The 24060-nt window shown below is 40.8% G+C and overlaps 2 protein-coding genes and 1 long non-coding RNA gene across 4 annotated transcripts; 2 read left to right on the top strand and 1 right to left on the bottom strand.

The window, feature by feature from the left end:
* Nucleotide 1: 1 nt before the first annotated feature.
* Nucleotides 2-9706, top strand: LOC136437326 (ferredoxin-fold anticodon-binding domain-containing protein 1-like). Its single transcript, XM_066431876.1, has 7 exons — nt 2-583; nt 1360-1516; nt 2130-2333; nt 2471-2635; nt 5192-5334; nt 5634-5813; nt 8519-9706. Exons 1-7 carry the CDS (start codon nt 394-396, stop codon nt 9481-9483), a joined length of 2004 nt encoding a protein of 667 aa, XP_066287973.1. The 5' UTR covers nt 2-393; the 3' UTR covers nt 9484-9706.
* On the bottom strand, nt 9666-23978 carry LOC136437351 (coiled-coil domain-containing protein 43-like). Of its 2 annotated transcripts, XM_066431919.1 has the most exons (4): nt 23860-23978; nt 13595-13951; nt 12455-12628; nt 9666-12188 (listed from the first exon to the last, which is right to left on the bottom strand). In XM_066431919.1, the coding sequence occupies exons 1-4, from the start codon at nt 23875-23877 to the stop codon at nt 12105-12107; spliced, it is 633 nt and encodes a 210-aa protein (XP_066288016.1). In that variant the 5' UTR covers nt 23878-23978; the 3' UTR covers nt 9666-12104. The 2 variants fall into 2 exon arrangements, with proteins under 2 accessions (XP_066288016.1, XP_066288014.1); XM_066431917.1 differs by lacking the exon at nt 23860-23978 and having other exon boundaries at nt 13595-14206.
* Nucleotides 14251-15904, top strand: LOC136437357 (uncharacterized). The gene is made up of 2 exons (XR_010756170.1): nt 14251-14366; nt 15038-15904. It is a non-coding gene; the product is annotated as an uncharacterized lncRNA (long non-coding RNA).
* Nucleotides 23979-24060: the final 82 nt, after the last annotated feature.

Raw genomic sequence — 24060 nt, 5'->3', positions numbered from 1 at the left:
GTTAGACATTGTTTAGACCTGTTAGGGGATAGATTCATTAATTGTACTCTACAACATCTCTTTGCATATTCTGAAATCCAGGCCAGAATTTATTCCTGTTTTTAGGTAGTTATACCATTGCTAATACAGTAATAGTTTTGAGCATACTGGTAAACTGGTGGCCTTCTTTGTATGTGAAAAAGTCAATGACAGTCAAAAATGTATTAAAACTTTTGTAACTGGCTACTGAACTCAATAGAGATTTTATTGCATTACATCTGAGAAACAAATTCTGCCTATCATACTACTATAGCTTAGAAAAAGTTACGAAACTATAGCATTGCCTTAATCACTTTTGTATTTTGAATAAATGGTTGGGGACTTTGATGTTCCAGTAATGTCAATGTTGTGTGTATGAACATGGAGGGGGCATGTGAGGGTAATACGCTTGTGTTGGGGGATGGAAACTTCTCCTTCTCGGTAGCACTTGCGCAGAGAATGGTGAACCCAGGACACCTGACAGCCACAGCTCTGGGTGGAGAAGAGGAGGCACTGAAGCAGCACTCAGACGCTGGGAACAACATTCAGGTTCTCCAGGACAGAGGTAGTGGTTGTTCCTTAACTTTGTGTGACATGAAAATCAGATCTAATTCTGCTTGAGGGAGAGGATGGAAACATAACCATCATGTGAATTGTGCTGTACACTGGAAACCAGACTTGGGATCATACCGTTAGCCAGCTCCTTCGGCAGACCAAGGCAGTATGTCCGTCGTGCTAAATTAGCATTACAGGGGAGTTGTAGCTGTGCGGCGTTGACTGGGTGACTAATCCCCCGTAGTGTTAATTTAGATCGGCGGGCTTACTGCCTTGGGCCGCCAAAGGAACTGGCTAACCCTCTAATCCCAATACTGGTTTCCAGGGTAATTGTGCTGTATACTATCAATCTTTTGCTTGGGTTTATTTTCACGGGGACCAATCCACAATGATCAAATGATTCAATGACTATACATTCCAATGTGTTGCTACTTTTGTACAGCATTGTTTCAATCGCGATACTAAAACACAGAATCTCCTTTTTCCTGCTGGAAACAAAACTGCCATGAAAAAAGATGAATTTACAATACACTTATTATACTTGTAACTGTAGGAATATATTTGATAACAAAAGGCTCCAATCTGTTGTGGAATTAGTTATTAACACTGCTTTGACGTTAACATAAACATTTACATTTTCAATAACATAAGTTGGACCACATTGTACAGTAAATTGACAGTAATTGAGTTCTGAAGGCAATAATTATATAATGCCCATATGAAAAAAGGAAAAACAAGCCTAGCCGTGGCCAAGAGTGTATTGTGAATCTTTACTCACCCAAACAGGTGCTACCGTCATCTTTGGAGTAGATGCTACAGACTTGCCTGCATGTGTTGGACTGCGAAGTCAGATGTTTGATCACATCATCTTCAACTTCCCGCATATGGGAAGAAAGGCGCCCATCAAACACAACAGGGAACTGCTCAGGAAGGTTTTCATAAGGTAGGGAAAGGACAAAATTAGGATACACTCATTGACATTCCCTGTGTACCATAAGGCCACCTTACACTAGGCAGTGATCCCTGAGCGACCAAAATTGCACTTGTGTGATCCTTGGTTTTATAATTGACATGTGATGCCCAATGTAAAAGTATGATTTAAACACCAGAAATGAGGATCCCGGGTTCTCTTTATAATGCAATCTTCTGTAAGGATGCTGAAGCTAAATTTACTCCTAACGACAGAACTCACACAACTTTTTGTGCAAACCGTTCTTTTCCTGTGAAATTCGTTGAGCTATTACTAGTATCAGTAAATTTTTTTGTTGCTCAGCAGTTTATTAAACTGCCCTAGGAAGAAATTCTTTGTAGGACCTGAAGTTTTCATCCCTTTTGTAAAGCCAACCAACATAACAGATGAAAGTATTGTTCATAGCTTTGGGACAATGACCGCTGAGATGGAATTCAACTGGTTTCGACTTCATTTGTCTTTCTCAAGGATGACAGAGATCGGACCACTTCTCCTTTTGAAAGCATTTTGTATTAATTTTTCAAGAATATTTCATAATGATATAAGATTGAAGGTGGTAGGTCAAATATCTTCTTCCACCCCCCAGCTGTGCAGAGATCCTGTCAGCTGAAGGTCAGGTGTATGTGACCCTGTGTCGGGGTCAAGGTGGAACACCTGCTGACCAACCACAGAGGGTATGGCACAACTCCTGGCAGGCTGTTGCCATGGCAGCAGAGGCAGGGCTGATTCTAACAGAGGTGGTGCCATTTTGTGCTGAGAACTGGGAGGTGTACATGCCATCTGGGTACAGGTAAGCTACAAATTACCATCTTCTGCATAACTTCATTTCTCCTCTGTGTACTAATCTTATTGTTAAAACTTTCAATTTTTATTTTATTTGAAGATACATGTGAAAGGAATTCACTTCAAGTGGTATCCAAATTTCAGGAGCAGAGATAAGGCTTTCCACACAGAAGGTGCTCTAACCCACATCTTCAGACAGAGCTGCCCCCTAGCACCTGTGACACACACTGCAACAACACTGGCGGCCAGAGTAAAAGGAGGAGACATGCTCTTCTCTAAACCTGTTGGAATTAGGCATAAGATTGGCAGGTGGGTTCAGCATTACTATCATTATTAAAACCTTCCCAAATGGTTCATCCTAATTATGTTTAGCCATAAGTATGGCTAAACATATTGTTTTCTCTCATGTTTCTTCTCCTGTCAAATCTTCAAATCGATTCATCTCTGTCATTTTTTGACCAAATGACCTGAAATTTGGTACAGAGGTAATGTAGGCAAAAACCAATGTACGTTCTTTTCCTTTTTTTGATATTGACCTTGAAAGTGATTTTATTGAGGTTTTTATGCTATTTTTAGCATATCTTGGCCTCCTGCGCCCTGGTATTTCAACCGAATGACCTGAAATTTGCTGTATATGTGGCTTGAACAAATATTTAAAGGACTACATTCCCATTTTTGGCATACATATATTCAAAACGATTTATTTTGGGCTTTCTTGACAATATTTGCCACTTCTGTCACTTTCAATACTACATATGACCTACAGGTCGTTGACCCCGAGTGCCTTGCACCTGGGCAAGCTGGAAGTTTGCTTACGAGGAGGAAAGACCGGACATAAACATTTAACGTGATTATCGGGAAAACACCATGTTCCCTTAAACTCAGTGGTTAAATTGCAGTTTAGGAAATTTTATAACAGAAAACAAGTTAAATCAATGATTTTGTGAATGTTTATTCTAGCATTAGTTATTCCAGATATTTTCAAACTCCAAATTCTTCAACACAACACGGGAGATCGTTTCTCCTCAGACTGGCGCGACACTCCTGTCAAAATTGATTGATGATCTCTCTCTGCCGCCGACTTCATACATGATCAAAGGCGGGTGGTAGGCGGTGCGCGGGGAAACGTAAACATATAATGTAGCGAAGTGTTGCACAAGGAATTCTCACGCTGAGGGGTACATGAAATAATGCTTACAAAATAGACCTCTATGAATCGGGCTACATTCAGCAATGGTAGACGGATTCGGGGCATGCCGCGCAACAGGCGTTTTGGTCCGGCACGTTGTCGCAGCGGTGCGTCGCCGCTACGCGATCGAAAGCACGCCGCTGTCTGTCTCGGACCAACACGCGTCTCCCGTGATGTGTAGCGTCCACCACCAGGCCTTCCTACATGTCCTACGTACGGGCGTATGGCCAGTAGAGTCAGTCCCCGGTAAGGTCAATGATTCGCCCCTTTGCGCTAGCTTGTAACGTTAAATGAATGTACCCTCTGGTGGCCAAACTTCACTGACAAACTTTCTCCCTATTATCATCATGAGCTTGCGTTAGTCTGGTACTAGTGACTATTATGTGCCGGGAATGTTTATCTATCGCACGCCTTGGAAGAAAGTTCAGCCATGATAAATGGTCGGCCGTTGCGAAAATTTGGAATCCCATGCTGTTGATTTTCGTGATTGAATCTGTAAGAAAATATATTTTCATGTCGTTCATGTTTTTGGGACGGACGCCGGGACGGGGTGGATTTTTTCTATCATTTTCGTCCCGTTAGTAATGCAAATCGAACCGTGTTGCACAAGAGGCAAAACACTAAAAACGTGGGTCTTGTGGAGTGTTTTGGAGCGGGAAAATGCCGGATATTAGCGGTGCCGAACAGTGTACATTGTCGCGCGCGGGTGACGCTCCGTCAAAATAAATCCGCTGGTGGTCTAGCGCGGCCACCGAAAATAGGCAGAAACACACAGGAGGACTTAGCACCTTCGTTTATGAGGGCAATTGTGAAAATCTTTTGTTACAAATTGTTCGAACATTGAAACATTTGGATAGATGGTTTGAAACTGTTCTAAATAAAGAGATTTTTGTGTAGTTACGTTCGAAATGTTTCCAACGTATGTGAAATAAGTTCAAACATGTTATAAGTTTCAATTCTAATTGTTTGAACACTTTAGAACTATTGTGACTTAGACATTCTTTTAATCAAAATAGTTCAAACATATTACAAATATTATACTAAAACCCTCTCGGTGACTTTGAATTGACTCAAATATGTTGTTTTGGGTCATTTCCTTCGTCTCCTGTCAAATCTTCATATGTATACTATGGAAAACTTCATTCTTCCCTGGGGTTGATCTTTTTTAATTCAATTTTGAACTGGGTTGATTATGCGCAAGAGTGTAATTTTCAGCGGATATTTTTCGACTGGTTTACATGGAAATGGCACGGAATATCCCATTCTTGCAAGGGGAGGATTCTTTAATTATTTTTCAATTTTGAGCTGGAATGATTATGAAAAAGTCCATTTTTTAGCAGAAGTGTATTTGTTAATCAATTAGTGGATATGGTTGTGGACTGGTCCGTATTGTGTTGAGGTGCTATTGGAAGACTCAATTTTGGACTGGGGTGATTCATTTTTTTAGTGCAAGTATTTTAGAATGGTCCATTGTTATTTTGGGAGAGTCCATTTTTTGCATGGCGAGGAGTATGGCTAAACATGCTGTATTTGCTCGCAAATGTTGCCTTTCTAGTTGACATTATATTAATATAAGTATTCGCATATTGTTGTAAGAGCTCCAAACCCTCTATTTCACTTTTATATCCATTGCCTAAATGCCAGTGGTAGATCTAACTTTCATATCTGACATTCAGAAACTTACATCAGGAGAAGGACCATCCTGTAGCCATGGTAACCAAACAACTTTGTAGTCTTCTAGAAGAACCCTTTGGTGTTCATCACATGGAGAGGGGGGACATTTCTATTGTCTGTGGCTCAGCTGATATACACATGGCTGGTAAGATGTTAGGTTGTTTGTTTGTTTCACATAACTGGTAAATTGCCTTTAGGCGTAGCACACAAGTTTTGAACACTAGGAACAAGCTGTGAAAGACCAGACTAAGGTTTGATTCACTGAAACTGCTCTTTTTGATAAATGTGGTGGAATTTTTAACATGAATATACACTCTATGACGGTAAATTTGCTGTTTGTCAAACTGTATGAAGTTTGGTTGTTCAGTAGTTTTTATTTGTTCTATCTCTATGTTTAGTTGTAACAATGATCATGCCTCTAATGTATCTTACCTGGCTGTGTAGATGCACTAAGTGATGGGGAGGTGAGGACGAGGCTGATTCAGCTGAATGAAGATGTTACAGAAGAGACATCAGCTGACCACAGCAGCCCCACCTGCTGGTACCTGCGACCCAGTCTGGTAACACACCTGCCGACAATCCTACAGACAACACTACAGCCTGGTCTCATGCATATACTCACTGGTAATCACAACTGTCATTCATCTAAACATACTAGTATGTAAAAGATCATAGTTGTTTGATCAGCTATGTACATTTCTCTTTCTCATCTTATGCCTCTCTTTTGAAGTACATGTACATGCGTTTTAAATGTAACTGAGCCAATTGCTTACCTTTTTTGTTCTAATTACAATAGATGCAGATACAGATGAAGTCTATATCAACTAGAAAGGCAACATTTGCGAGCAAATACAGCATGTTTAGCCATACTCCTCGCCATGCAAAAAATGGACTCTCCCAAAATAACAATGGACCATTCTAAAATACTTGCACTAAAAAAATGAATCACCCCAGTCCAAAATTGAGTCTTCCAATAGCACCTCAACACAATACGGACCAGTCCACAACCATATCCACTAATTGATTAACAAATACACTTCTGCTAAAAAATGGACTTTTTCATAATCATTCCAGCTCAAAATTGAAAAATAATTAAAGAATCCTCCCCTTGCAAGAATGGGATATTCCGTGCCATTTCCATGTAAACCAGTCGAAAAATATCCGCTGAAAATTACACTCTTGCGCATAATCAACCCAGTTCAAAATTGAATTAAAAAAGATCAACCCCAGGGAAGAATGAAGTTTTCCATAGTATACATATGAAGATTTGACAGGAGACGAAGGAAATGACCCAAAACAACATATTTGAGTCAATTCAAAGTCACCGAGAGGGTTTTAGTATAATATTTGTAATATGTTTGAACTATTTTGATTAAAAGAATGTCTAAGTCACAATAGTTCTAAAGTGTTCAAACAATTAGAATTGAAACTTATAACATGTTTGAACTTATTTCACATACGTTGGAAACATTTCGAACGTAACTACACAAAAATCTCTTTATTTAGAACAGTTTCAAACCATCTATCCAAATGTTTCAATGTTCGAACAATTTGTAACAAAAGATTTTCACAATTGCCCTCATAAACGAAGGTGCTAAGTCCTCCTGTGTGTTTCTGCCTATTTTCGGTGGCCGCGCTAGACCACCAGCGGATTTATTTTGACGGAGCGTCACCCGCGCGCGACAATGTACACTGTTCGGCACCGCTAATATCCGGCATTTTCCCGCTCCAAAACACTCCACAAGACCCACGTTTTTAGTGTTTTGCCTCTTGTGCAACACGGTTCGATTTGCATTACTAACGGGACGAAAATGATAGAAAAAATCCACCCCGTCCCGGCGTCCGTCCCAAAAACATGAACGACATGAAAATATATTTTCTTACAGATTCAATCACGAAAATCAACAGCATGGGATTCCAAATTTTCGCAACGGCCGACCATTTATCATGGCTGAACTTTCTTCCAAGGCGTGCGATAGATAAACATTCCCGGCACATAATAGTCACTAGTACCAGACTAACGCAAGCTCATGATGATAATAGGGAGAAAGTTTGTCAGTGAAGTTTGGCCACCAGAGGGTACATTCATTTAACGTTACAAGCTAGCGCAAAGGGGCGAATCATTGACCTTACCGGGGACTGACTCTACTGGCCATACGCCCGTACGTAGGACATGTAGGAAGGCCTGGTGGTGGACGCTACACATCACGGGAGACGCGTGTTGGTCCGAGACAGACAGCGGCGTGCTTTCGATCGCGTAGCGGCGACGCACCGCTGCGACAACGTGCCGGACCAAAACGCCTGTTGCGCGGCATGCCCCGAATCCGTCTACCATTGCTGAATGTAGCCCGATTCATAGAGGTCTATTTTGTAAGCATTATTTCATGTACCCCTCAGCGTGAGAATTCCTTGTGCAACACTTCGCTACATTATATGTTTACGTTTCCCCGCGCACCGCCTACCACCCGCCTTTGATCATGTATGAAGTCGGCGGCAGAGAGAGATCATCAATCAATTTTGACAGGAGTGTCGCGCCAGTCTGAGGAGAAACGATCTCCCGTGTTGTGTTGAAGAATTTGGAGTTTGAAAATATCTGGAATAACTAATGCTAGAATAAACATTCACAAAATCATTGATTTAACTTGTTTTCTGTTATAAAATTTCCTAAACTGCAATTTAACCACTGAGTTTAAGGGAACATGGTGTTTTCCCGATAATCACGTTAAATGTTTATGTCCGGTCTTTCCTCCTCGTAAGCAAACTTCCAGCTTGCCCAGGTGCAAGGCACTCGGGGTCAACGACCTGTAGGTCATATGTAGTATTGAAAGTGACAGAAGTGGCAAATATTGTCAAGAAAGCCCAAAATAAATCGTTTTGAATATATGTATGCCAAAAATGGGAATGTAGTCCTTTAAATATTTGTTCAAGCCACATATACAGCAAATTTCAGGTCATTCGGTTGAAATACCAGGGCGCAGGAGGCCAAGATATGCTAAAAATAGCATAAAAACCTCAATAAAATCACTTTCAAGGTCAATATCAAAAAAAGGAAAAGAACGTACATTGGTTTTTGCCTACATTACCTCTGTACCAAATTTCAGGTCATTTGGTCAAAAAATGACAGAGATGAATCGATTTGAAGATTTGACAGGAGAAGAAACATGAGAGAAAACAATATGTTTAGCCATACTTATGGCTAAACATAAATATGAGAAAAGATATCAGATTGAGCTTAAGAGTTGGGCATAACTTTGAAAATTACCACACTATGCCAATACAATTCATTTAAATTCACACAATTACAATAATGCACAATCTGGTTGTTACAGGTGAGGTGTTCTCCCACTGTGCCATCTCTACACACACCTGTCCTCTTCAACACCAGCTGTTGGGAGTTCTGCTCCTTCCTAAACACACTGGCATCAGAGAATCAGCAATATTGGATGAGTCATGTGAAGTACACCCGAGTACCATACCTGGGATGCTCTGTCCTGAACCAACCAGAAACTCACATCATGGGAATGAAAGCAAATTCCAAGCTGCATCCAGCCAACCCAAAAGAGAGGACCACTCTTCTGAACAACTTGATTTAGATCTAAGTGGAAAATGCACACTTCAAGATTTAAAGGGGTCTTCTTCCAGTGATCTGTGTTCCTTTGAAAGATGTCTTGAGCAGATAGTGTCTTCTCTTCTAGGATTAGATCACGCTCTAGCCCTGTCCTTCAACGCGAAGTCTGTTTATCTATCAGCTGCTGGAAGTACAGAGACAAACACTAGCACTCCTGTCCCAATAGGCCAAGTGTTTGTTGTCAACCAGGATGTTTTACCAGGCTGTAGGATCCCTGGTCACACTATTTTGTGCTTCACACTAAATTTAGACATGTTAGCACTTCTGAAATTCAACATTCCCGACATCAGGTTGTTGTGGACCGAAGACAAGCGTTTCTATGAACAATTCCAAGTTCAGTCCCACCAGGCCATACCTTCAGTAACATATGAAGAGTTCAGTAAGTTCCCACCCTCCTACAGCTATGACATCAGTTTCTGGGAGAACCCTGATGCTGACTTCTGTGAGGATGACTTTATGATGTTATTGCGGGAGGTGAGCCATGATGTAATCAAAGAGGCAACAGTTGTTGACCGTTACAGTCAACCAGAGACAGGTAGGAGGAGTCAGTGTTACCGACTAACCTTCCAGGCTCCGGACAGAGCAGTGGGCACTTCTCATGTCAAAGAGATCATGACAGAACTAGGGAAAAAGCTTGGACAAGATATGGGATTACAAGTTAGATAGTGCAGTATGGTACTAAGTACCGTGTACTAAGAAACAAGGCAAGAAAATACAGAAATGTACACATTTCTATCTGTCTCTCTTATATTTGTAGAGATGTTGAATTCTTTTTATATTCCAGACGACTGTTGTTCATTGTAATGCTATCGAGTGTAAGGTACCAAAGAGTTGCAGTGAGAGACATGTCGGTACAAAACTACACGTTTATTAAATGTTTCACTCCTAAGTTTCCATGCCTGATACTTTTCAGCTTTGCAATGCTCTCATGATGTTAAAACTAGTACAGCTAGCGAAAAACTACATGCTTGTATCAGCTGCTCGAATACTCCAAAGCTAAATCATTAATTTCAGGCATCATATGACACATCATATTTATTGCATATAAACATTCATGACTACGTAATGTTTAATGTTAAAGGTGGCAAACTTGATGTTAAACTTTGATAGTTTCAGATTAAACATATTTTAGCAGCCTATTACACTTAGGAACACCAAAAGCAATACATTGCATATGTAATAAGATCATACTGTTCACTACAGAAACCATTAACTAAACTTAATGTAAATAACTGAAGTTAGTATACTTCTAGTCAAGCAGAGCACCAATATTTCTTTGCACATTACCATTTCAGTATACATGTGTATAGAAAATACTTGCACACTTAACTTTGTAGATGCCTACAGTTACATGCAAGAGTAGTAAATGGGTGTGCAAAAAGCCCAGTATGTTATTTCTTGTTTCAAATATTGAACAAATCATAAGTACCTAAACACAGTTTTGAATCAGTAAAAGCTGGCACCCATATACTGAAAAAAAAGTAAAGGTAGTCCCATAGCCTTTATGAGGCCGTAGGGGCAGTGGGTTGTTATCCACTGTGTCTAGGGCAGGGTACTGGAAAGCAGAGCCCAACCCTCTCCTTCCACCGCCTTTTACCTCCCCAACCAAAGTTAGGTACCCATTTTTACACCGGGTTGGAGTGAGGAACGTGATGTAAAGTGCATTTCCCAAGGGCACAAGGTCGGCGACAGGATTTGAACCCAGCACCTCTAGGTTCTAAGCCAAACACCCTACCGTTATGCCACCCCACCCCACCACCCTTACATTGTATACTACTCCTTTATGTCATGATTTTACGCACATGTTACTGGCAGCAACAGCTACTAAAATGCTTTCTTTCTTGAGACTTAAAAAGATACAATGCAAAATTTGTCTTAAGCATCTGCTACTTAATTATCCCTTTAACAAACCATTTCTGACCTCCAAGTGCATGTAATACATGCCATGATCATACAATGGGTGGAAAGGGAGCATTGTTCAATATTTCGATGGGTCTGAGAAACCTGAGATGGATACAAACGTACTTATAAAACTGATGCTGATAAAATAAACAAAAGGCACTTAAATATAGCTGACGTCCATGATATTGATGGTGTCACTTAAAAATCATGGTCAATGTTGGTTTATATGTCAATACTATATACTGAGATTTTAACAATTACATTATTAGTGGAAGAGCTTGTGACTTTCATTCAGGATGTTAACAATGATTTGGGTAAAATTCACTAATAGTACATTTTTCATTTTATTTTACAAGATGTCTTTTGTGTTCTTTGACTTAGCTGCTTATGTCTGCATTCAATCATTCAATGTAATTGAAAAAAACATAATGCAGTGATGCAATTATCAAAAAGTCAATTGTTAACTTTTAGATGTTGACATACATTGTTTTGCTGCAACATCTTAGCCTTACAGCAATGTGATACAGCATTTCATTGCAATATGAGTAGTTTTGACACAAAGGTTTGAAAAGAGCATGAGCAAGTTACATTTTGCTTAACACTAAAAAACAGCTAATCCATTGAAGACATTAAGTTCCATCACACAACCTAAGTTCTAAATGTTCAGAAATCTAGAAACCATGACAGCACGCCTTACAAAGAGCAATTGTTTGATTACAGTCTATTACCTTATGTTGTTTATGGAAGGCATTTTCTACATCCCCCTACAGGAGGTCTACTGCAGAGCCCTCTAATGTGCAACAATAAGGTTCATGACTTCATGCAGATATTTCCTCTGTATCAGGCCTTCTACACACTAACACAGCAATTGCTTTAGTACTAGCAATGCAACTGTCAATGTCAATACCAAGGGTATCATACTGGTCTGTAGAATTTGCTCGCAGACCTAAGTTTAAAAAAAACTGGGAACCACTTGCAAATAGCTAACAGTTTCTTATCCACATTCACTTCATATTTGCAAAAATCGTGGTGGAATAATACTGGAGGACAAGATTTGTTTTTGCTCCAACTCTGTAAGAGTGATGATACTACAGGGATTCAAATACTGGGCGCATGTGCACTTTTGTCTAAGTATCAGCAAAAGCAATATTATAACCTTTGTTGTACTTTAATGTGATTACCTGTTTAAAACCTTGAAGTTATGTATAGACTTTCAGATATAAGTTCAATAGTGTTTGTAATACATCATTTCAATACATGTCTATAATGCTCTACAGGTATTAGCTTTGACAGCTGCAATGCCACTTAACAACACTACATTAAGTTCACTGGTATTTGCTCTGTAACAGTTCTTCATGTCACAACACAAATCCAGTCGGATCATGCTATCTGCGACGCTCCCCCTTCTGTGTCCGCTTCTTCTCCTTCTCCTTTCGCTCCGACGCTTTCTGCTTGTCCTTCTCTCGTTGCTGCAGGTAAATGAAGAATCGCGTATTTGATGGCATGGCTATCATAAAATCTGGATTTGATTTGCATGGTAAGTTGTCCTAACAAGGTACTGTATTTTCTGCTTTACATAAAGTTCAATTCAATGCCTTTATTTAGATTCATGATAACTCATATTGGTTTTACAGCTAGCTGGTTTTTAAGACGCCAAGGTTCAGTTAACGATGATAAATGAATTAAACTGTTTTTGACATACTATTACAGACATCAACCCGGTACTAGAACTTACCATTTTGTCCTTCTCCCTTTTGACTCGCACCTCCTCCTTGGCCTTCTCCCTGGCCTGTTTCTCTGCCTGGTGCACGTTAGTTTTATTCATGTTTTTGAAGCCCAGTAAGCCACTGTTACTGGTGTCAACGGTGTACCCGTAACCTTCATCTTCTTCATCAGACACCTCTGCATACTGTGTGGGTGAGATAACAGTTATGATAAGATTTTATCAGTGACATACAGTAAATCCATTTATTTTTGCGGTAGAAGGGGAAAGGTTTTCATGGTGTTGTAAGTTTGTGGATGACACCATTCTGTAGTACGGTAGTAATACATTGGAAACACATCATATTTGCAGTGTCATGAACAGCTCACCAAAGAAATCAAATGACTGCGAACATTTCAAGATTTACAGTGATTTACAATTTGAAAAGAGCAGCAAAGTTGTTTAAATCATGAGGCATGCAATTTTGCATGTTGTTATGAAGACAAAATTAACCTTAACATATTTGGTATGGTGGTGCCACATGGTGCAGCTACATTCTTTTCTTGAAGGGCCCTGAATGGCATGTGACCAACTAGCATCACACATTCACAGATTCGTTCAATAGCTGAAATGGTATTGCTCACAAAGTGGTTATAAACAAAAGCAACTGTTTGCAATTTCAGCTCAGCAGAATGCATTTTACGAGGTACATGTAGGTAGGATACATTGATGTTTCATGATCATGATCATGCTAGCACTAGCATCACAATGCTTTCTTTTCCTACATAAACAGAAACTTTGACATTTCAAATGTCTATGTGAGACAGGGATAAAACCCATCTGTCAATGATGATCAGCAAAGGATTTATTTCTCGAGTCACCGGTTATGAGACAGGCAATCATGCCCTGAAGGTCTATAACAGCTGCCTGGTCACCATTATCCACGGGTCAACTTGGGGTGTTTTACCGGGCCCAATCTGTTAAGCATGGGCCTGTTTCTGACAGCCTGCCTTTTTAGCCAGCCTTTCAAGCTAACGCCACCCATTCATCGCGAAAACCGCGAACATAAAACCACCGCGAAGATTTCTGCATTTACAGTATACTATTAAATTATTACTAACTTTATAATGAAAGTTACCAGGCTAGGTCTACAGTACTAGTATGCAGTAGTACCTGCATTAGCAGTGCCTGTTTGTTCGCAGCGTTGTCTTCATTGCCCTGTTTCTTGACTATAGTTGCCGCCTGTTTCTCCATCACGCTGGCCACAGTTTTCTTGTCGGGCTGGTCCGCTCTTCCCACCGCCGCCGCCTCGGCGCTCAGCCGGAGCCATGTTTGCACGATCTCATCACACGTTTCCTCCACGTCTTCCTCCACAAACTCGGACAAAAAGTCAACCAGAACCTCGTTCTTCTCTTCCTCTGTCTCTGCAGAGTCTAAGATGCCACTTATGTACGTCCCGTACACCTCGTGATCGACGTTCAAGTCTTGGAGCTTCCCTGAAAGCCACAGGGAGAACTTGTCCGCGCCTTCCTCTGTTACGCGCCGAAATGAGTCCTTCGAACCCTCCATACAATCAGTCGTAGTACAGTCACAATATGTTGAATCAGGCCATATAATATGTCCTCGTAACGATGACGGCCCAGAGAACCCCGTGTAGTTCACAAAATAACTAAGACTTCTACTATATTGACGGGTTACCACGTCAAAGTCTGCCCATAACTAAGATTTTCAGAGGTCTCCGCCATTGTTTTTTGGCTGAAATACGCACCACATGGGGGTTTCGTGGCACCCGGTTACAGGGTGAGGCGCATCTGTTTCCGGGTCACACTGGTTCATAATAGAAACGACTTGACAGTTTAGCGGGGATACTTGGCACAAATATGTGGGACTGTTTGGACGACAGTAATGCTTTTTCTGGCCAGCTGCGTGTCCAAGAAGACAAGAGGTTTGTGTAGACATTGTTCACAGTGTAAACATTTCTGTAACGTAACGTTAACGTTAGAACGTTTAGTTAGAACGTTAGAGTTTCGATACGATACATATGGGGAATCATACCATCTCTACGTACACATGTACACCTGTTGGGTGTTAGGACGAGTAATAATATGCTGTTATTCTTTTCGTTGCTATGTTTGCGGCATTTATGGAGTAAAAAAAAGCACGTCACGCTCCTTAGTTGGGGAGGGGAGGGGGGCGATAAAATATTCTCGGTAGAGCCAGCCATGCCATGTGTAAGTTCGGGTGATTGTTGGTTAAATTCTATATGGTCAGGAGGCACTGAACTTGTAAATACACTAACATGGATGATATGCATGGTGTAGTTTTTATTTTTGAGAATGCTTCACTAACCATATAACTTTAATATAAAACATAATTTTGTGTAATAATCTGTGTGTATATATTTTATTTGTTAGTTAATCCATGCGAAGAAACATAATTTTTACTACTTTTAGCCTGCAACTAGTGTGTCCGTGCACAATTTTGATTCAAAGGTTTTCATTTGAATACTAGTAACTTACCTTTATACAAATACATGTACATTCTTCGGGAAGGGAGACACTGGCAATTGTTGTAATGCCCATCTGAATAAATTTTTGTTGTTGAATACATTTTCAGAATGGGCATTTCAGGCCCTTTTCACTGTCCTTGATGCATCTACATACCCTGTCACCATAGCTGCCTGTTGATGTCTCGTGTGGGTAACACAAGGGTGCATCATATACTTGTGCATGTATTTTCTTGAACAACCAACAGAATTGAACAGAATACATAAATGTATCAATGTTTTATGACTATGCTTCTTTCTGAAATTAATGAAAACAGATATTAGTATGTTGATTTCCAGCCCTGCTGGATATTGATAATCCTATCAACCGTTCATTGCATGTTTACGTCTTCATACCTGATATATGTTACTCTCATGTTGCTTTATTACATTGTAGATAGATTTGATATGTCCCGATTTATGTATTTGCAGAGAATTGTATTAACTGTTGTAAAAATGATAGACTCCTCATATAGCAAAGTGCGACTCTGTATTTGAGAAAATGCGGATCCAACAGTCTGTATTGGAAGCCACAATTTTTGAATATTGTCATATCTATGCTGAACTCAGTAGATGATGCCGTTTCTTTGAAAACAACATGAATTTGATTATGTGTATAGAATACTAGATTGTCCTTTTGCTGCTTATTAGTTATACTACTCTATCTCACTACTGCTAGATACTAAATGAAAAATTACCCAGCTCTGTACATACCTGACGTGTGATTTTCCTTGTACATAGTAAGATGAGTGTAGGTTTCGATCATGTGTGTGGTTTCTGAACTTGATCAATTTGTATATCTATGCCAGCTACTATGTGCCTCCAAGGATTGCTGTGCACAGAATCTTCTAATCCTGACAGTACACTGTTTACAGAGTGTAGGTTCATGTAGAATATATAGTGAGTGCAGCAAGGCCATATAAACATTTTGCAGAATGCTTGCATCCTTCCTTTGTCCGGTGACGCAGGTTCCTACATAAGTCCCTTTCTTACCATAACTCATCAGTTTGTATTCCAATACCTTCCTCAATCACTTTTTGAAATAGACATGGATTCATCATTATTAGTATAGATCTTTTAGTTTTAGTGTAGTGGTGAAGACTGGATACAAATTGTAGATTCCATCTCAAGCTTCTGTGCAGAAGGCTACAATACTTTTCCCTTTGTGTAATGAAGAAATTATTTCATTTTTAACCTACCTGTACGTACATGTAGAAAAGAAGATGAAGAATTTCCTATGTGCCGTAAGTTGTACTATGCAGGAAGTAGGAATTTGCAGAAAATATAGTCTATGCAATAGTCAGTAACAGTAGCATTGTGCAATAAAGAAGTATTTGTAAGAAGAATTTGGTGTTATTTCTATGTGCCTAAAGTTGAATTTTGAGAAAAGTCAGTTACTATAATCTAAAATTACAGGAAATATATTTGTATAGATTAGAGCAAGAGGACCTGAGTGAGTGAGTGAGTGAGTGAGTGAGTGAGTGAGTGAGTGAGTGAGTGAGTGAGTGAGTGAGTGAGTGAGTGAGTGAGTGAGAGTGAATATAACTGATAAACATGCATAAAGAATGCTGGAAATGGTCAAATGCTCGACCAGTAAAACAAACATCTGAGTCACACATATGTATATTGTTTTCACTGTCAAATTCACAGTAGGTACAAAATGGAATTGCATTCTTCATATAAGCACAATTGTCTGTGGCAGGAGGAGAAAGGAGTTGCTCCACAGGATTGTAGAATTTGGCTCTGGCCGTTTTATTGGCCAACACAGGTTTCAAATACCAGGGTCTTTAAACATTTGAAGTTGACTCTGATATTGCCCAATTGGTTATTGACATTCATCAGGTGAGGAAGATGATAAATCTATCCATATGTTGTATTATTCTGATATACTTTAAATGCATTTAATTTCACAGGTAGGGAGAAAAGGGAGTGTTCGCGGTAGTTTTAAGTTTGCAATGGAAACAATATTAGCGCTACAGTCATCGCGGGCAAAAGATTTCTCAGATTCCCACTGGCATTGGCAGCACACTCTCTTTCGATATCTTAATTCTACCCAGTGTCTACCCATTAAAATGACACACCTTTGGGACTACTGTTTTTACCTCTGTTGATTCGAATGACACCATTGAAACCACTTAATTTTCTCTGTGTGTGTCATTCCAATGACAGATGACACAGTTGGAAACTCAGCTTTCAGGGTGTGTCATTCCATTGACATAGGGGGGAACTCAGCTATACCAAGGGTGTGTCATTCCAATGACATAGGGGAAACCCAGCTATACCAATGGTGTATCATTTCAATAACATAGAGGAACCTCGGCTAAACCAAGGATGTGTCATTCCAATGGCGGGAAACAGCTATAACAAGAGTGTGCCATTCCAATGTCATAGGGAGAAACATAGCCGTGCCATTGGTGTATCATTCCAATGATATAGGGTGAAAACAAGGTATTCCAAGGCTGTGTCAGTCGAATGACACAGGGTGAAATATAGGTGTGATGAGGGTGTTTTATTCCAATGACACATGGTGAAATTCATGTATTCATGTGTCGTTTGAATGACATAGGGTTAAATTCAGCTGTTCCAAGGGCTTTCCAATGACAGAAGGTGCAATTTAGAAGTTCCAACTGTGTGTCATTCCAAAGACATAGTGTGCTCCAAGGGTGTTTCTTTCCAATAAGGCAGGAATGTTTTTAGAATTTTTCATTTCATTTACTTTACCAGCGAACACATGTGCACTCAAGTCTCTGGTCCTCTTTTTCAGGCTATAGCTATAGCTACTTTCGTGCCTTTAACATATTGCCTTAAAATAGTTACTAGCGTGTTCCTTTCCACGTGCATTCAGTGGCTCGAAACCCGCCTCCACTATCAGGCTATCGGTAACAGTTAGGTACGCGTTCTGCCGATGATGATCCTTGCTGCTCGGTATAGCAACCTGTTCAGTTATGGCAATTTAGTCATGTTGCAATTAATCAGCGTTGGCAACCAAGCAGTGATACAATTGTCCATGTATGGGCATATCATGCACAAACGGTTTCACTTTGGCACGGCATTATGCTTAAAGGCCAGCAAGGAGCTTCTTTGTAATCTTCTTGATATGAGTTCCACACAGTAGAGTCAAGAGTAACGCCGATGTACGTGAAGGAGTCTATCCGTTCGAAGTTGCTTACTCCATACTCCATATGTTATAGAAACAGTCTTTCCCATATGTCGCAATTTCTGAGGCAGACCAAAAACCGTAGATTGATTTGTCCGGATGTCATTCAGTATGATAACTTAATTTTTGTAAACCAGTTAGCTGCCCTTCTCATCTCCTCAGATACAGCTTCCTCATAATCACTTCTCGAGATTACCGAATGAACAGTGTCAAATGCATTTCTCAGATCGAGGAAAAGGACGGCCGTGCACGCTCTTACGGGTACTGCATGTCAACTTGATGTCCTCCACTACCTTCTAAACGGCTGTACCTGTGCTGTGGTGTTTTTTTTTTTTAAATTCTTTGGTGGGCCATGAGCTGACCACCACTGTTCATAAAGTGCTCTCGGATTTGTATATGGGTGAAATTCTTGCCATTTTCCAGTCACAATCCAATTTATCTACAGTACTCCAAGGCTGTGTGAATCCAATGTCATTTTAATGACACAGGGTGAAATTCAGTGCTTCCAAGGGTTTGTCATTCCATGACACTGTGTGGAATTTAGGTATCCTGAGGCTGTGCCATTCCGATCGGTGAAATGTTTGTATTCCAAGGGTGTGTCATTCCAGTGGCATAGGCGGAAACTCAGCTATTACAAAGGTGTGTCATTCCAATAACATAGGGGGAAACTGAGTTATCAGAAGGGTGCTGTGTCATTCCAATAGCATACGGATAAATCAGGAAGTGTGTCATTTCAAAGGTGGAAAATCAACACTACCAAGGGTGTGTCATTCCATTGAAATAGGGGGGAAATCAAGTGTACCAGGGATTTGTCATTACAGTAACATAGGGGGAAACTCGGCTATCACAAGGGTGTGTCATTCCTCGGGTCGTGTCAGTCCAATTTTAAAGAGACTAAGCTATCCTGAGGGTATGTCATTTTCTGTGTATGTGTATTTTTCTGCTTTTTAGCGGCGTCGCAAAATGACGACAGGTGAAGGCCCTATATGTACAGCGCAACGGTATAGCACAGCTACTGACGACTTTGACAGCACAGATAGATTAGAATATTAGGTGACTGTTACGTTAACGCGTTGAGAAAACTCCCCTTTCACCAGGTTTTAGAGAGAAAAGCGCTCCTAATGTAGTCTGTGTATCAGCCTTTTCAGCTTTCGTCCGCTCTCCAAGCTCTGCTACCGACCAAAAAAACTTGGGGAGCGGACAAAGGCTAAGAATGCTGGTACTCAGCTTACTCAAAATGACGGTGCACGTAGCACGTAGGAATTTACCTGGAAAGCTATGTGCAGCAGCATATATGCCAGGCCATCTCGCCCTGTGCCAGAATATGGTGAAGTCGCTTTTTTATATCTCAAATATAAAACATCGCATTTCCTTTAAACTTGGCTACCGGATTAAAGACGGCTTACTCAGTTATCATAGGAACTCCCAAAAGAGGACCGTCAATGGCCGTAGTGACCGTTAAATCTCTTAGATAAAAGCATAGATTTCTTGCACAACGTTCAGATGATAGATCAGATTCCCCCTATGCCATTGTGATGACATACCCTTGTTAAAGCTGAGTTTCGCCTATGTCATCAGAATGACAAACATTTGGTATTGCTGAGTTTCCCCCTAAATAATTGGAATGACTCACACTTGCTATAGCCGAGTTTCCCCTATACCATCGGAGTGGCACACACATGGCACAGCTAAGTTTCTCCCTATGTCATTGCAATGACACACCCTTGGTATAGCTGAGTCTTTGCCTATATCATTGGAATGACACACCCTTGGCATAGCTGGATTTCCCCTATGTCATTGAAATGACACACCCTTTGTATAGCTGAGTTTTCCCCTATGTCATTGTAATGATATAGCCGAGTTCCCCTTATGTCATTGGAATGACAAACTCTTTGTATAGCTGAGTTTTCTCCTATGTCATTGTAATGACACAGCCTTGGTTTTTGCCAATGTTGTGTCAAGGACAATGACTTGGTGACCTGGATTACAAGTTTTAGATTAGATGTAACGTTAAGTTTCTCAACGATTCTGGTCAAAATACATAATGGTAGATCTTCTAAGGAGAATAACTCAACAAAAGGTACAACAGATTTTCATGTTATTTGGTACGCAGGTAGGTTGGACATAGACGTACACACTGAAGTGCAAATTATGCAAATTGGGACTGAATTTGCAGAAGTAATGAAGAAAATCTATACCTCCATTCTAGGCATGTTAGTAGCAAAACTGGGTCACACCCGTCACGTTAGTAGCAAACCTGGGTCACTTCTCCAGGGGCACGACAGGTGGTGGTCATACCATTGAGGGTTATAGAATGGCATTGGTAGGGAACTGGTTTCCAAGAAAACCACATATGAGAACCAAACAAGCACCCACTGGCACAAAAAAAAGCACAACTTGCAACGGCAAGAACAATTCACTATGGCAAAAAAGACACCATTTGATAAAAACTAAATTTCATGAAGATTTCGCGTCGTAAGACTCTTATTAACGCATTGGGAAATGAAGCTACACCAAGGATGTGTCATAATTCTATGACATCGGGAGAAACTGAACTATCAGAAGGGTGTGTCATTTCAAAGACATAGGGGGAAACTCAACTATACCAAGGGTGTGTCATTCCAATAATATAGGGGGAAACTGAGCTATCAGAAGGGTGCTTTGTCATTCCAATTGCATACGGAGAAATCATGAAGTGGTCATTCTAATGACATACGTGGAAAATCAACAATACCAAGGGTGTGTCATTCCATCTCAAGACAAGCGATGGTACTGCCTTGGAGGAGGTAAAGGACTTTAAGTACCTGGGATCTAGGATGGAAAGCACAGAAAAGGACATAGCAGCAAGAAAAGCAGCAGCCTGGCAGGCTTGTAACAAGCTGAAGAAGGTTTGGAGATCAAACCTCTCTCGCAAGCTGAAAGTGAGGCTTTTCCTCTCGACGGTTGAAGCAGTCCTCTTGTATGGATGTGAAGCGTGGACAATCACTTCCAAGCTAGAAAAGCAGCTGGATGGATGCTACACAAGGCTCATGAGATCAGCACTAAACATCCACTGGTCACAACACATTACCAACAAGGACCTGTATGCTGGACTACCAAAACTGTCTGACAAGATCAGGACAAGGAGGTTAAAGTTCGCTGGACACTGCCTCAGAAGCAAAGAAGAAGTGGCTGACCTGGTTCTCTGGACTCCCAGGCATGGGAAAAGGAGGCCTGGAAGACCCGCAGCAACATACATTGACACCCTGAAGAAAGACACTGGCCTTGAAGTTGATAGTCTGCTCCAAGCGATGAGGGATAGAACCACATGGACTGCCATCACGACTCGAGACCGTCCAGTCTCGACATAAGCAAGCAAGTAAGCAAGTCATTCCATCGACATAGGGAGAAACTCAGCTATACCAAGGGTGTGTCATTCCAATGACATAGGGGAAAACTCAGCTATATCAAGGGTTTGTCATTCCTCAGGTCGTGTCAGTCCAATACTAATGACAGGTGAAGACCAAGCTTTCATGAGAGTATGTCATTCTCTGTGTCGTGACACAAACGAGATTTGTATTATGTTTCTGCCTTTGAGCGGCGTCGCAAAATGACGACATGTGAAGTCCCTATATACTTAAGCAGCGCAACGGTACCTGTAGTAATACTAGCCGTTTAATCTCTTAGATTGCAGCATAGACTCCTGATACACCCTTGGAAGAACACACCCTTGTTATAGCTGGATTTCCGCCTATGTCATTGGAACGACACACACTTTTGCTTGTTATAGCCGAGTTTCCACATATGTCTTTGGAAAGTTCACCCTTGGCACAGCTGAGTTTCCCCCTATGTCATTGGAATGACACACCCCTGGCAAAGCTAAGTTCTTGCCTATGTCATTGGAATGACGCACCCTTGGCACAGCTGAGTTTCCCCCTATGTCATGAGAATGACAGACCCTTGGTTAGCTGGATTTCCCCCTATGTCATGAGAATGACACACCCTTGGTATAGCTAAGTTTCCCCCTAAGTCATTGGAATGACACACCCTTGGCAAAGCTGAGTTCTTCCCTATGTCATTGGAATGTCATTCCCTTGTTATAGCTGATTTTCCCCCTATGTCATTGGAAAGCACACCCTTGGCACAGCTGATTTTCCCCCTAAGTCATTGGAATGACACACCCTTGGCAAAGCTGAGTTCTTCCCTATGTCATTGGAATGACATTCCCTTGTTATAGCTGAGTTTTCACCTATGTCATTGGAAAGCACACCCTTGGCACAGCTGATTTCCCCCCTATGTCATTGCAATGACACACCCTTGGTTAGCTGGATTTCCCCCTATGTCATTGGAATGACACATCCTTGGTTAGCTGGATTTCCCCCTATGCCATGAGAATGACACACCCTTGGTATAGCTGAGTTTCCCCTTGTCATCGGAATAACACATCCTTAGTATAGCTGGATTACCCCCGATATCATCGGAATGACACACCATCGGAGTCTTTGCCTTATCATTGGAATGACGCACCCATGACACAGCTGAGATTTCCCCATATGTCATTGGAATGAAAGAACCTTGGTGTAACTGGATATGCCCCTAAGTCATTGGAATGACACACCCTTGGTATAGCCGGACTTCCCCTATGTCATTGGAATGACACGCCCTTGGTATAGCTGAGTTTTTGCCTATGTCATTGGAATGACGCACCCGTGGTATACTAGTATCTGATTTTTTTGCCTACATTATTGGAATGACACACCTATGGCACAGCCTAGTTTCCCAATATGTCATTGGAATGACACTCCCTTAGTATAGCTTAGTTTCTTCCGATGTCATTGGAATGAGACACAATTGGTATAGCTGAGTTTCTCTTGTGTCATTAAAATGACACACCCTTAGGTCATCATAGAAGGCACAGTACACGATTCATTTTCTACTTTATCAAGGCTACACATGGTTGTTACCGTCCCAGAGTGACACACACTTACGATTAGGGCACACTCATATTACTGGAAGGACAGAATTACACGCCCTTGGGATACCTCAATTGCTACCTATGTCTATGATGATCCATCAAGTGTCAAGGACAATGATTTGGTGATCTGGATTATAAGTTTTGAATAACATGTAACGCTATTAGAGGGAGAATACAAAAGAATGGGGGTCAAAAACTCACTCAAAGTCCTTTATCTCAAGGATTCTGGTCAAAATACATAATGGTAAATCTTTTATATGTTTATATATGCTTCTAGTGAGTTCTACGCTTCATATTTATTTCGGCCAAACTTTCCTTATAGTGTTAGTTAACATTAGTTTCGCGATTAGAATGACTCGATTTGAAGTAGGTTTCATTTTGGTAATGAGTTAACCTTTGTTGACATATACAAAATTCACATACGGATCTCCAAACTGAAGGTACAATATCGGCGATCACTCGGCTGAATGTGCTTGGTGTTCTGTTTGTTTGGCTTTGGGTGCTTCCTTTGACCCGGAAGTAGACTGGATCATGATATACATCGGTCGTCTGGAAACCCCCATGCAGACCGTAAAACCTCGCCAAAATGAGTACTTAGAAGGTCAACTTTGAAGGAACAAATTTCGTGTTCAAATACTTTTTGAATTCTCAACTGACCTACACGAGGTTGTCAGACGTGTTGAGATCACAGGGACACATAAACCAGCCTGATTCAACGTATCGTGACTGTACTACGACTGATTGTATGGAGGGTTCGAAGGACTCATTTCGGCGCGTAACACCTCCCTGGCCGCCGCCATCTTGGAAATCAATTCATACTTTCAGGCGCCCTTAGTAATAATCTTACTGCCTTTAAATTTAATGACAAGAAAATAGCATCACAACACTTTGTGCAGAATTTTACAATATACAAAGTTATAAAGGAATAGTAAATATAAATATGGAAACTAGATTATGTTGAGCAACTGTAGATAATTTTCTGT

Source organism: Branchiostoma lanceolatum, chromosome 6, assembly GCF_035083965.1.
Source record: "Branchiostoma lanceolatum isolate klBraLanc5 chromosome 6, klBraLanc5.hap2, whole genome shotgun sequence".
Taxonomy (NCBI): Eukaryota; Metazoa; Chordata; class Leptocardii; order Amphioxiformes; family Branchiostomatidae; genus Branchiostoma; species Branchiostoma lanceolatum.
The sequence above is the reverse complement of the archived record's forward strand: the minus strand, read 5'-3'. Positions and strand labels throughout refer to the sequence as shown.

What these genes read in the sequence shown, in the direction of transcription:
- LOC136437326 (XM_066431876.1), top strand. Translation starts at nt 394, where the DNA reads ATGAACATGGAGGGGGCATGTGAGGGTAATACGCTTGTGTTGGGGGAT. An exon ending in TCAGGTTCTCCAGGACAGAG is followed by an intron (nt 584 to 1,359) that starts GTAGTGGTTGTT and finishes TCACCCAAACAG; the next exon opens with GTGCTACCGTCATCTTTGGA. An exon ending in AGCTGATATACACATGGCTG is followed by an intron (nt 5,335 to 5,633) that starts GTAAGATGTTAG and finishes CTGGCTGTGTAG; the next exon opens with ATGCACTAAGTGATGGGGAG.
- LOC136437351 (XM_066431917.1), bottom strand. Translation starts at nt 13,990, where the DNA reads ATGGAGGGTTCGAAGGACTCATTTCGGCGCGTAACAGAGGAAGGCGCG. An exon ending in AACAGGCACTGCTAATGCAG is followed by an intron (nt 12,629 to 13,594) that starts GTACTACTGCAT and finishes TCACCCACACAG; the next exon opens with TATGCAGAGGTGTCTGATGA. An exon ending in AAAGGGAGAAGGACAAAATG is followed by an intron (nt 12,189 to 12,454) that starts GTAAGTTCTAGT and finishes ATTTACCTGCAG; the next exon opens with CAACGAGAGAAGGACAAGCA.